The 13,277-nt window shown below is 44.4% G+C and overlaps 1 protein-coding gene across 9 annotated transcripts in view; it reads right to left on the reverse strand.

Moving 5' to 3' along the window:
- The window catches only part of SLC4A11 (solute carrier family 4 member 11), a 143,822-nt gene that overhangs the window by 47,272 nt on the left and 83,273 nt on the right, over positions 1–13,277 (reverse strand). For 8 of the 9 annotated variants that reach the window (XM_064419072.1, XM_064419071.1, XM_064419073.1 and 5 more), the window contains 4 exons: positions 11,476–11,522; positions 5,705–5,936; positions 5,026–5,088; positions 4,401–4,482 (listed from right to left, as the gene is read on the reverse strand). In XM_064419072.1, the coding sequence (XP_064275142.1) occupies positions 4,401–4,482; positions 5,026–5,088; positions 5,705–5,936; positions 11,476–11,522 (424 nt within the window). The remainder of the gene's footprint in view (positions 1–4,400; positions 4,483–5,025; positions 5,089–5,704; positions 5,937–11,475; positions 11,523–13,277) is intronic. The other variant, XM_064419070.1, reaches the window with a different exon arrangement.

Below are 13,277 nucleotides of genomic sequence, written 5' to 3' on the forward strand. Positions count from 1 at the left end.
TTCAAAGAACCCTTGCCAGATGTTAGCTGTGGCACTGGGGCCATGGTTTAGAGGAGAACACAGTGGTGCTACATTAAGGGTTGGACTTTTCCAACCTTCATGATTCTATAAGGAGACATCTCATCCCTGTACAGACCCTGCAGGTAGCAAAACAAGCCATCTTTCTTCTTCAGGACCCAAATTCCTAATGCAGAGGTTGAATTTGAGGTTTTCTTTTCATAAAACAGCACCTGCAAGAGCTTCAGCTCTCTAGCATAATCTGGGAAAACCCAAAAAGGGTGGAGAGGCCCTTAAAAAACATTATATGGTTCTCTGAGCCCAAAGAACACTTGAGAGATGATGGTTGTAAATTCTGGAGAAGAGGCTCTTGCTTACAAGGCTCCAAATCTTGTAATCATTCCTCTAAATGAAAATATTTGTTTTAAGCAGTCCAACTGTTTTAATTTCCCATTTTGCCCTTTAAAAGAATAATCTGAGGAAGAGACAGCAAGTGAAGCATCTCTATTTGAAATCTATTCAACAGCTAAATCAGAGACAATGTGACTCTTCTAGAAACCCACAGACCTCTGGGTCTGGAAGAATCCTTAAACACACAAAATAGACTTTCATTACTTCTGTTGAGAGAGACACCAGTCACATCTTTCACAGTAATACATTAAATTTGGGATCTTACTCCTCAAATTTTGATTATCTCAACAGCAGCCTTGCTGTTATCCAGTATCATCTCACAATACCTATTTTTGAGAGGCTACCTGGGTTTTTCTGAGTTAAACTCCTCCACAGGAGTCACTGCCACAGCAGGCTACATCCAAGGCAGAAATTCTATAGCAACACAGAGCACACAAACCACTGAACCACTCTTTGCTTGCAGAGAGGCTTTTCCCACTCTGCTCTGCCTGTTAAAATAGCTTTAGGAAATCAGTTTAATGCCCAGTCCATGTGCCTTAGCAATCCAGCCAGAAGAAATGGCTCTAAACTACTCCATCCAGACTATGGGGCAGCTTGATTTCACATTTTTCTAAGGATTCAGCTCTGGAAATCAGCAGTTATATCAATCTGCTGGCAGGGAGAATACAGCCTGGAAGCTGGGGTGCCTGGGGAGTTCCATCAGCTCAGGGATATTTGTTCCATAACCCACCAAGCTGATGTTTTCCCCAGCAGGACATGAGGGAGAAAAATCCACCAGCATCCAGTTAAGTCATGTTAAAATCATATATCCTTCACTCCAAGAGGAAAAAATTAAAAGTCAGGCATTTTTATCTTCATTTGTCAGGCAGTTAAAGAAGGAATGGGGTGTGATTGGACTTGGCTTGTGATAGAGTCACCTCTTCATGGGATAAGGAGGGGTTTCTTGGCCTTTCTGAGGCACAAAACTGCAACACCAAAACCAGCAGCTCCCACTGGAGCTTCTTGCCCATTTTTCCCAATCCAGACATGGAAAACATCCAGTTTAACCCCTCTCTGCTGGGATCATGGCAGGTCTGGGTGCTTCAGAGGGAGCTCCAAGAACCCTCCTGGCAGCACCTCTGCCTGCTTCAGTCATTCCATGCTGCAGGTCCTGCCAGCAGCTGAGCTTCCCCACTTAAATAACTGAGGAAAACAGCCCAGTACTCCCCACTCTGGGACAGGACTATCCCTCATCCCAGATTCTCCAAGGAAACAACCAGCAGCAGCTTCCCAGGGAAGCAGAGATGAGATCTCTGCACCAGTTTGTGTCTTCCTGGTCTGGCAAATGGAGGAAAAAAGAGTTATGTCCATGGTTTCAAAAGTATGAGATGTTGTCCTGGGCTGATGAAGCTCATCTGTAACTCTCAAGATTTGCTTTTTAGTTAGGAAATGATCACGTACACAAATGGAAACCTTCATTCTTCCAGAGCTGGACCCTGCTGGTCATGAAAGGCTTTGATACTCTCAGCTCTCATTTTAACAGAAGAATCCCAAGTTTTCCAGAAGCTGATGTAGCCTGGTATGGCCTCAGCAAGATCAGGTTTTGGTCATTCCTGACAAAACCACCCCCAAAGCCTGCAGTAAATCAGAATTCAGTTGTTTTCCTGGACTTCACTGGAACATTAAAACCTTGACATCTTCAGTTGTTCAAGGGTTTGTTCTGCCCTGTGGCTGAAGCCCAGCTCCATATGGAATGTCTGACCTTGCTGGAGCTTCCCTAGACCCAAAACCATCAGAAAAGCACCAAATCCAACAGAAGCAGAACAACTATTTCAACCCCAGGTTTTCCCCACTGCTCTTCTCACAGAAGATAAATCAGCTATGAAATAAGAGCCTTCTTTCCAGCACAAAGGAGAGGGAAACATATTTTTGTTTCCGTTAGGAATGTTCTTCTGCAGCCAGGCTCTGCACAACTCAGTGAATATCATACAAAATTCTTTCATTTCTCACCCCAAACTAATTTCACTTGTTAATATTTCCCCTCATCATCTATGCAGAAGCAATACCATCAAAACCTTATCTATGAGCTGTTCCTCCTCATTAATATAATCTTATTATATCAATTTTATCTCATCCACCAAGAATTAAAAGTTGGTTAAGGTGCACCAACCAAGCACTGCTAATTTAAAATTTAGCAAAGAGTACAGACCAAATGCAAGGATAAAGAATAGCAGATATCTTAAAGGTTCTTCCCACTCATATGGAAAATTTTTTCATCAACAAATTCCTTTTACTTCAGAGGTTTGGAAGCTGTTTTGCAATCTGACTTCAAGAAAAATGTAAGATCTAAAAATATGGTTCACAATCTGTTGCACAATAACTCCAGCAGAAATACAGTGCAATAATTAGATAATTATAGTTAATAACTCATCATTGCTTTCCCACCACTTTCTTCTCCCTCTTCAGAGCAACAAAAGGAAGAAACAAGGAAAGTTTTGCACAAGACACCTTCAGGCTGTGAGCTTATTTTTTAAATCATCTCTTGTCATGGAAGCCAGGATTACTCACATGGATGCATTTAAAGCTCTGGCTCACTTTCCTAAGAGGCTGAACCCACCCTTTTCAGTCTCATGTATGTAATCACAGCATTTGTATCCTGACCTTTAAAATGCTTTGGTGTTAAGGCAACACTCCCCAAAACCCTTCAGAGAGCTGCCTCACCCCAGAGGATCAACTTCCATCCTCTGCATCAGCAGCACCTACATGTCCTTACTGCTGTTACCCTTCCTGTGGCATCCAAAGAGGAGAAAACTGCCCAAAAGTGCTCTTGGTTGACACTATTTTACTTTTTAAAATAGTTTTGTTCATTGTGGTCCTGCTCTGTAAGTGCCAGGTGTAAAAAAGTAGCATAAAAAGCACAAAATATCATCCAGCTCTCTTCTCTGTCAGGACACAGCCTTGATAAACCATCACTTCTTTTTCACATGGAGATCACATCCTTCTCTTTCATAACAGATTCAAAACAAGGGGGAGATTTTTCCTTGTTTGTTGATTGTGCTGTCTCATTTTCAATTTTTTTTTAATCCTCTCTTTCTCTCCACTTTCCCCAGCCATAAGCAGAGGGCAGGAGAAGAAGTGCAAGCAGAAGGAAAACTATTGTGACAGTTGTCCCAGCAAACTGGCTGTGAAGGCTAAAATATGTGCATGCCTTTAGGCGCCTATCCCACATATCCCAGCCATTTCTCTGGGAATTAACATATTTCTTGACAACTCTGACTTTAAGACTGCACAGGAATAAAGCAACAGAGTCAAAAAGCCACTGCTTTGGCTGGCTCAGGGACTCAGGTTCTGGCCTGTCCCCTGTGAAGGGACAGCCTGGCTCACCCCACAAGCCTGACTTGGAGACAATAACTTCAAACCCCAGCTCTGGTCAAGTGCAAGCTGGGGTGAAGCCACCACATCTCATAAATCCCAGGTGACAGAGCTCTTAAGGGCCTGCTCCTCCAATGTTTAACAGTGTTGACAATTAATCAGCGTCCAAATTAATTGTCAGACAAAGTAATCAGTGTCTAAATAGTGTGGAATGTCTGACTTCAATTTTCAGCTACAAAGTTTGGATGGTTCCATCAAAGAACCTAAGAAATCTTTTGGTCCAGGCTCCCAGACTTTGGCAGGCAAAGCAGCCCATGAACCAGTTTGCTTGTCCCTTTGAGAAGTTCCTTTATTAGCATTTCTCAGTAATTAGCATCTTCTGGTTCATTTTTTCAGCATTCTTAGCTTGTTAACAGCAGATTTCTATAACATCCAAGAGCTGAATGCCCTGGAGGGGCTGTGGTCACCTACTGCATGTGTTTGCAAAGAGAAGCAGCCCAGAGAGAGACAGATCCCACAGGATGGATGGAACAAGCACCACCATCTTAACCCAAAAGGGCACATTCTGAACCTCTGCTCCTCCCAGCAGCAGGAAAAGGTTTGGATGTCAGGCATTTTGCTCATCCAACACAGGTACTTACATGATACAGAGCCAGGACTGCTGATACTGCACCCCCGTGACTGTGGCTGTGACCCCTTGAATTGTGTCTGATAAAAGGTGAACTGGGAAGAGAAGAGAGGGAAACATCACAGGCTGTCCTCATTTATTCTGCAGCTGTAAATAACATTTCTTTCTAAATGGGAGCTGACTACTAATCCCAAGCATTCCTATCTGCCCAGTGGACTGATGAAGGGGTGGGGGCTGACAGAGAGAGATGGAAACATTTGTCCTGCTGCTTTTGAACTGTGTCCTTAAACTATTCACAGCTTAGAAAAGCAGCTGCTTTCTCCTCCCAACATCATCCTACTGCAGTACTGGGTTATTAGATTAGCATTATCCACCACACACACACAGACAGGACTGGGAGGGGTGTCACCTTTCCAATCCCCTGCCCTCTCTCCCCCTCTTCCCAGCTACTGCTCTCACACTATTTTACAGCGCTACTTACTTTTTGTTCTTTATTGGCAGAAAGCCTAAATTAAAGGGATTACAAATGCGAAGCTCTAAGACAGGTAGCAAGAAGTAACCAAAGCATGAACATGCTTACTACATGCTCAGGACTTGACATATCTGTTAAACAAATTCACTCAGGCTGTGACAGTTACATTTGAAGTGCGATGGACATGTTTGTACATTCGTTCCTGTTGACTCTGAACCATCAGGGGTGCCTACAGAGAAACAATGCTTGGTTAAGCTTCTTCACATCTTGGGCTAAAAGGCAGTGATTTTTGGACTACACTACAAGATTTGTTCATAGCTTAAGGTGATACCATTTGTTGATAGCTTAAGGTGATACCCAGCCAACAACCTTGGCTAGGGCTGCCCCAGTTGAGCTTCTGGAGGAAAATCAAGTGTCTCCAATCTCCTCCAGTGGGAGTGACACAAAGGATCAATCCTCCCCAGTTACTCATCCAAAGCAGGCAAAATTCCCCAGCCTGTGTGAATTCAGGTGGAGAATCACAAGGCAAAGGAGCTGTTGCTGACGAGGACAAGCAAACCAAAAGGGTCCACGCAGACAAGACACCCCAGTGCTGCTGACTCCTCACCCCAGAGAGCACCACAATGGGTGATCTTAGTGAAACAGGGGCAAGACTCCACCAAAACACAAAAACCCTGGAGAAATGAGGCCCTTCAGTTTGAGTGGCATGGAAAAAAAATCGACCCATGGGATCACATGCAACATGCAAGCCTGGGGACCACACAGTGATTGTCCAGCACCCCACCATGGCAAGGATGGCAAATGAAGAGCAGCCCACCAGCTAAAGCAAACCAAGAGCTGATTACCGTTCCCTTCCCGTGGGGTCCCTGAATCTGTGAATAAAGTGCTCATGATTTTTTCGAAGTTGCAGCTGGGCTCCATGTTCTCGGGATCCTCGGCGAAGTGTTTCAGCATTTCCCGGAGAACATCGTCCAAGGACGTGGCTGTTTCATCCAGGATGATGCTGGCTCTGGCCAAGAAGCCATCCAGGTCTCGCTGGGCTCTGACCTCCTCCTCAAAGTTCTTTAATTTCAGGTACTGTGTTGAGAAAAGGTCAGAGCATGAGAGAGATGTACACAAAACCAGCAAAGTAGAATCTGGGTCCTTCACAAGAAGTTTTGCTGAGGTCACCATCCAATCAAAGATTCTATTGGCCATTCAGATCACAGGAGAAAAGGGATTTTATGCATTAATGCATTGAAGGTTTACATTTTCAAGGCTTATCCTAACAGTGTGCCCACAGGTGAATGCCCAGGTACCATTTACACCCTGATATAGAAAGCAGAATTTTTTAAAAAAGGGGTTTTTTGATTGGTTGGGTTTTTTTAGCCTAGAATAAGTTGGTCTAAAAGCAAAAATACTTAAGGTAGCATTTAAAATCTTTTTTAGGTTGGACTAATTCAGGAAGTTTGAAAAAACATGGGAAAGTTATTTGAAAGAAATGGACACTGAGATGAGCAACATGAAAAATTACCAGTACGAATCTCAGTGCCAAGTCAACCCAGTTGTCCTCAAACTGGGAACCATGCTCCCAGTTAGGGAGCCTGAAGTGGGAGGTGGAGAATGCCATTCCAGCCCATCACCTTTTCTGACATTTGCTAAATTTCTGTTCTTTCCACTTCCATGGAAGTTTTCTTCCTTTGTAGATTTTGCTTCAAAGCAATAATAATAAAAATACAGCAGAGGCTGAAACTATCCCAGCTCTCTGCTGGTTCCTTCTGTCTCAGACTTACTGGCCTTGAAATGGAAGAGACAGCCCCAGTGTGCTGGGACTCAGTTTCTTCATGCAGGAAAAGTGAATTCTTTATTCACACAACTCATTTTATGCAGTTTTTACAGCCCTCATGGGCAACTTTAACTGGTTAATAGCTTTCTTGCTAATTACTGTGTTGGTTAGTAAAAGGTATTTTATTTGTCTATCAAATCTCTCTATTCTTGAATTGTTTACATATTTTCTTCACTGATTCTTATGGGACTGATCTTATTGTTTATATAGGTGCACTTGTTTTTTACCCTAGAAATAGATTGTTGTGTGAACAAACTCTCATTTTCAAGATGTTTTTGCATGAGAACTTGCAAAGTACTTAGCTTCAGTGATAGGCCAGCTATTAATTTAGCAGAGCAGACCTGATTTTATGAGGTTTTCCTTTTAGAATTTTTCTACCTGTCTGTGACATGTGTTCCACAACCTCAACACCTTTCTGTACCTGTCAGCTGAGAAGGTGATTGACTGAATGATCAAACTACAAATGCCTCGTTGCCATTGCACAGTCCTTGGAAATCCACACACAAGCACTGGACAAAGAGGGTTGGCAGTCCTGGCCCTCTCCTTCAACAGCCTGAGTGAGGAAATGGGAACTGAGCTGTTCTATGGATCTTCCTTCCCATGGGAAACCTGCCAAGCTCAATTTGTGATGCTGAGAACCAGATTGTCAAGAGACATTGAAACCCTCAGCTCCCCTCAAGCTCAGGAAGAACCAAGCTCTGAATTGCTTTTACAAATCTGATCCCCAGCTGCCTCCCCAGCCAGGACCATGCCACGTTCCCCCCAGGGTACAGGGCCACCCCAGAGCCTGACTCATGGGTCCTCTCCTTCCATACACACTCTCTCTTACCTTTTCCATTTATAGACACAGGCAAAAAAATGCTAACATCTCCCTAATTACTGTAATTATCACAGCAACTATCAAGTTGTCAGTACACATCCATTGCAATTAGCACTGTTTTACTTTGCATCAATCACTCTTTCCACAGCATCCTTGAGAGGGAGGATTCTCTGAAGCGTTTCAGCTCCCACCCCCAAGGCTTTGGAACCATCTGCTCGTAGGAGAGGAGACAGTGACACAGCTCCAACTCCACCTCAGAAGTGCAAGCAGTGAGGCTGTCTCAAAGTGAGACAGATTAACACACACCTGGAACAAGAGTTTTCAAAATAGCAAAGGTGGCTTTGTGTCACCAACTTCTTCACGAGAGAAGCAACCAGAAGCAGAATAGCAGAAGGAAAAAGGTGAGGGACGGCAAAAAATTAATCAAAGGCATTCATGTGGGTTATCTGGCCAGATCATAGAATCACAGAATGGTTTGGGTTGAAAGGACCTTAAAGATTATCCAATTCCATCCCCTTCCACACCTTCCACTATCCCAGGTTGTTCAGAGCACTATCCAGCCTGGCCTTGGACACTTCCAGGGTGGGGCAGACACAGCTTCTCTGGGCAAGCTGTGCCAGGGCCTCACCATCTTCACGATAAAGAATTTTTCCTAATATCCAGTCTAAACCTACTTTCTTTCAGTCTGAAGCAATTTCCCCTTGCCCTGTCACTCCAGACTATTATAAGTTATCTCTTCCTATCTTTCTTGTAGCTCCCTTCAGGCACTGGAAGGCCCCAGTTCATCTCTATCAACAACTGATCCTGCACTGAGCTGTGCTTGACAGCACCGGCAGCAGCTCATTGCAAGGCAGGAGGATTCAGCTCCAGCTGAGCCACAGGCTTCAAGCAATGCCTTGAGAAAACAACTTTCCATGCCTCATGGCTGTTTCATTTCCCTGCTGTTGCTCCTTTATAGGAAATAGGGGGAAGACTCATATTTATCATCCATTTATCATTATTATCACTCCATGAGATTAGGGAAGGCATTATAGAGTCATGGAATGGTTTAGGATGGGAGGGAACTCAAAGCTCATCCAGCTCCAACCCCTGCCATGTGCAGGGACACCTTCCATGAGTCCATGGTGCTCCAAGCCCTGTCCAGCCTGGCCTTGGGCACTTCCAAGGATCCAGGGGCAGCCACAGCTGCTCTGGGCACCCTGTGCCAGGGCCTCACCACCCTCACAAGGGTGCATCTGTAACATCCAATCTAAATCTACTCTCTGAGCTTAAAGAGGCTTTATGCACATTAAACATCACAAGGCAAGCAGCCACCATGAAAGGAGAGAAATCCATCACTCCCTGAGACACACCAAAATCAAATTACTGGAAGCATTGGCACAGCAAAACCTCAGCAACAGCTCAGGCACAACTGTTCCAGCCAGGACCCCCACTGGCTTCAGGGGAGATTAATGAATGCTCCCTCACTAATATTTTTAGCTGGATAGTCAAGTCACACCAGGAAACTTGATGCTGGAAACTTGATGCTGGAAACCGCTTAGGAAGAAACCCAAGTCAGCTAACCAAGAGTCATTTGAACAGCTCTGGGCATCCTTGATTGCAAAGCTCCACTTTGCACCGTGACAGGAACAGAGGCTGTTGTGCCAAAAAAAAGGGGGAAACACTGAAACAGCCACCCCTGACTTCAGGCACGCCAAAATCACACATTCTAACTTATCAACAAGGCTCAAAATGCAAGCTCTCTCTTGGCTGGCTACTCAGGAGACACCTTCACTTAGAGCCACCAGCACATTTTTTGTGGTGTCCAAAAAATGCCATTCTCCTGAGCAGAGCTTTGCCTGGACTGCTGCCATGGTCCTTTGGGCCAATTCCCTCAGAACCACTCTGTGATGGTGATGAAATAGCTCAATCTGTGTGAAGAACCTTTATTCCTGCCCACCAAGTACCCTGCCAGACAGCAAATTGCCTGAGACACAAACTGCCCTTCCAGAACCACAGGCTTCCACCAGAGACAGGGACAACCTACAGGGAAACCTCTCCAGACAAAGCTTCTCACTTCTCTGCTGGTGATTCCCCCTTCCCAGACACTTGGAGCCATCTCCACCATGAGTCAGGTCTCAATTTCCTTTGCATTTGAAGCACAAAATTTCCACTCATCCTCCCCGGAGGGAAAAACTGGCAGAAGTGTCTTTTTCTCAAGCCCTGCTAAAGCTCTCTGGTATTTGTGGCTCCACAGCACACTAAAATGCTCAAGCATGAACTGTAGGCCAGAAAAAGCAAGAATCCTACAGCTCTGAAAAGGAAAAACAAAATAGAAGAGACACTTATGAGTTAGCAGTTTCCAACTATTTCTTATCAGAGGCAGATCCTGCATTTGGGCTTAGAATTTGCACTTTTAAGTGATTAAGTTCTCAGGTTACTTTCAGTCAAGTGTGTATGACTGAGAACCTTGGCACTGGGATTAGACAAGACAAATTAGGGATAAAGACATTTTCATTCCTGAGCATGGAATTGCTTATTTTAACTTCCCATGATTCTATACCAAACAATGTTTAATATTTTTTTGGTGGTGGCTTTGTTTTGGGTAGTGTTTTCTTTGGTATTTATTTCCTTTGGGGTTTTTTGTTAACTTGGGGGAAAGTTTCTAAAGCTATCGCACATTTCCTCCCACTACTAATTCAGCCTTCTGAAATATCTTTTCAGGATTTGAGCTGTCTTAAAGTCCTAAAGCAAGGCAGAATTAAAGAGCTCTCTGGGATTCCCTAAGAACCCCCAAAACTTACAAGGCTACACAAACTAAAACCTCAAGTTACAACCTGCAACAAAGCCTGAAATCCAAGATCTCAGGCACTGGCACAGCTGCCCAGGGCTGTGGTGGAGTCCCCATCCCTGGACGGATTTAAAATCCCTGTGGATGTGGCACTTGGGGACATGTCAGTGGTGGCCTTGGCAGTGCTGGGGGAATGGTTGGATTTGGTGACCTTAGAGGGTTTTTCCAACCTAAATGATTCTGTGATTTACCAGGATCAGTGATGCTACAAATTCCCATAGCAAGAGCCACTCCTTCCAGCCCTCAGGCAACAAGTCAAGACAACTTAATGCACCACAACCCTAAAGGCAAAACTTCACGTGGTACTAAATGCAGAATCAGAGAATTAAAGAATGTGTTGGGTTGGAAGGGACCTCAAAGATCACCCAATGCCGCCCTTGCCACAGGCAGGAACATCTTCTCTATCCCAGATTACTCCAAGCCCTGTTGCTCCAACGTGGCCTTGGACACTTCCAGGGAGCCAGGGGCAGTCACAGCTTCATTGGTCACCCTGTGCCAGGGCCTGTCCACCCTCACAGAGAAGTCATTAAAATACCAACCCAATTCCTCCCTGAGTACTTTCTGTGCCCTTCCATCACTGAAGGTTTGGAATAACAAAGCTTATCAAGGTTTTTTTTGCACTTTCACCTTATCATTAGTGAGTTACAGTCTCAGGAGCAAGTGTAAACTAAGTGTGGGCTCCTAATCCTCCTCCTAGCCTGCTTGTTTCCAGGGATTTCACTCCTGCTGAACCTCATGAAGGACGACTGATTAGCTGGAATAAAGAGGGAAGCAAATCCCAGCCATGTCTGCTGTGTGTCTCTGTTTCCAGCTCCAGAGGAGCTCAGCAGCCAGGACCTCTACAGCACATGCCTGGATCCCTGTGGAGGCAGCTGCAGAAGAGAAAGTGATGAATTAACATGTCAAGGAATTGTCTGGGACAAAAAGCAGTGGAACAATCAGAATTACAGAGAAATTGTTCTGAGAATGAGCAGCACGTGGCTTTTTAGGTTTAAAGAAAGGGAGAGGAATTGAAGAGAAGAAGCATTTAAATGCCTTTTGCTTAGGCCAGTGACAAGCAGCCCCTCAGTGTGTTTCATGCTCCTTTTCTGTACTTCTGGATGATGAAAAACCAAATTGGTCACACAGCACCTCTACTTACCTTCCTTGATGTGTGCAGTAACACGCAGCCAGAACCTTCACTTTCAGCTGGAAAGAAGGAAAAAAAAAAACCCACATCAGAAGAGTGTTACTATCAGAGGTACCTGACAGGCAGCAGGAGCTGAGCAGGAGGCTCAGGAGGAGGTGAAGCATCACTCTCTTGGCAGGGGATGATCTCTAGAGAAAAGCAGAGATTCAGTTTTTACAACATCTCCCATTTTGGAAGCGTGAACCAAGCACGCTTGGATTGGCATTATCTGATCACTAGGGGATTGTGTCTTGCAGCTTTTTTTGGCCGGGTTTTTGTAACTCTGATGTATTTTTACTCTTCCCTTCTCCCCCTCCCTCTCCACCTCCCCAAAAATCTAACTCCTAATCCTTGAAGTAATCATTTAATCCAATGCATTCGTTGTTTGATAGATTGAGGCTACGATTTCATGAGTCACCCTCGTTTGGAAACCCTCCTTGTCCTCGTTAAGGAGTCAACAATAACAGCCAGGCACTTCCAAGGGATTGCAGGCAGTGACTCCAAGATGAGCACATTAATGTCCTGTCAACTCACCACGCTGCCTCCATAAATCTGAGGAGAAAGCAACACAGCTCTTGGGAAAGAAAACTGCTGTTTAGGGACTAGTAAATGTCATTGAATACACAGGATGGGGGAACCCGGGAAATTCCCACTTCAAACTTCCAAGCGCCAACAATAACATTTTCTTAGAGTAACTACAAAGCATTTTTTGGGTATCAGCTACAAAACAAAACAAAATCAAGCTGTATGTGCCAAAAGTCCACTGCTTGCAGCCAAGGCAGCCTCTCTGTGGTATTATTTGTCCCACAGGTACTTTTTGTGCAGAGAATCACAGAATGGTTTTGGTTGGAAGGGATCTTAAAGACCATCGAGGTCACCTTCCACTTTACCAGGCTGCTCCATCCAACCTGCCTTGAATACTTCCAGCCTGGCATCTTTCTCCTTAAGTTCTCCAAAAAGCCCACCAAAAACTTGAGCTGCTACCAAAATGAAACACATGAACAGCTTTAATTTGAACGAGTGCAGCAGCAGCGTGGAAAAACCCACTGAAGACCAAAACTTTTCCAGAAGCCAAGCTGTGGAAAACTACAGAGATGTAACAAGGAGTTACAGTTATTCAGATGAGGGTTTTGCTTCCTTTCCAGATCTCTAATTCCAAATCCTAACCTATAAGACCTGTTGCAATCCCATGACTTGGCCGTGCACCTTCAAGCCAAGCCCTGCTGCTCTCCAAAAAGTAATCTGAGGGTGCAACTCACATTAAAACTCCAGAACTCCAAAAAAACCCCAATTATCTTTTGCATGCAGAAAGCTGCTTTAAACAAAATCATTGCTGATCAAACAGAAATTTGAGTTTTGCCCTTGACAGGGTTCAAAGGCTCCAACTTGAAGTGGGAGCAGAGCTTTAGAAAAGAGGGAAAGGACTGACTTCATCTCCCCCTAAACAAAATGAGGTGGTTCAGAAGCTTTGGTTACATCACCCAACTTCTCCCAAATTTCACTTGGATGCTGCACATGTGATTAAAAGCATCACTTAACCAGACAAGTCTGCTGCTGCAACAGCCCCAATTATTCCTGCTTTTGATGCGCCTTTTGGAAAACACAAGCTGTTTCATCTAAAAAGTGCAATTCATTATTAAAAAGCAAGCACCCAAATAAACCAGAAACATCAAGCATTTTCCCCAGGCTCTTCACATCTGTAGTTCTCCAATGCTCACTTACCCAACTTCCAGCCTAATTACACATGCAGAAGTATGCGGGAAGATTTGGAAGCC

Source organism: Passer domesticus, chromosome 4 (genome assembly GCF_036417665.1).
Source record: "Passer domesticus isolate bPasDom1 chromosome 4, bPasDom1.hap1, whole genome shotgun sequence".
NCBI lineage: Eukaryota > Metazoa > Chordata > Aves > Passeriformes > Passeridae > Passer > Passer domesticus.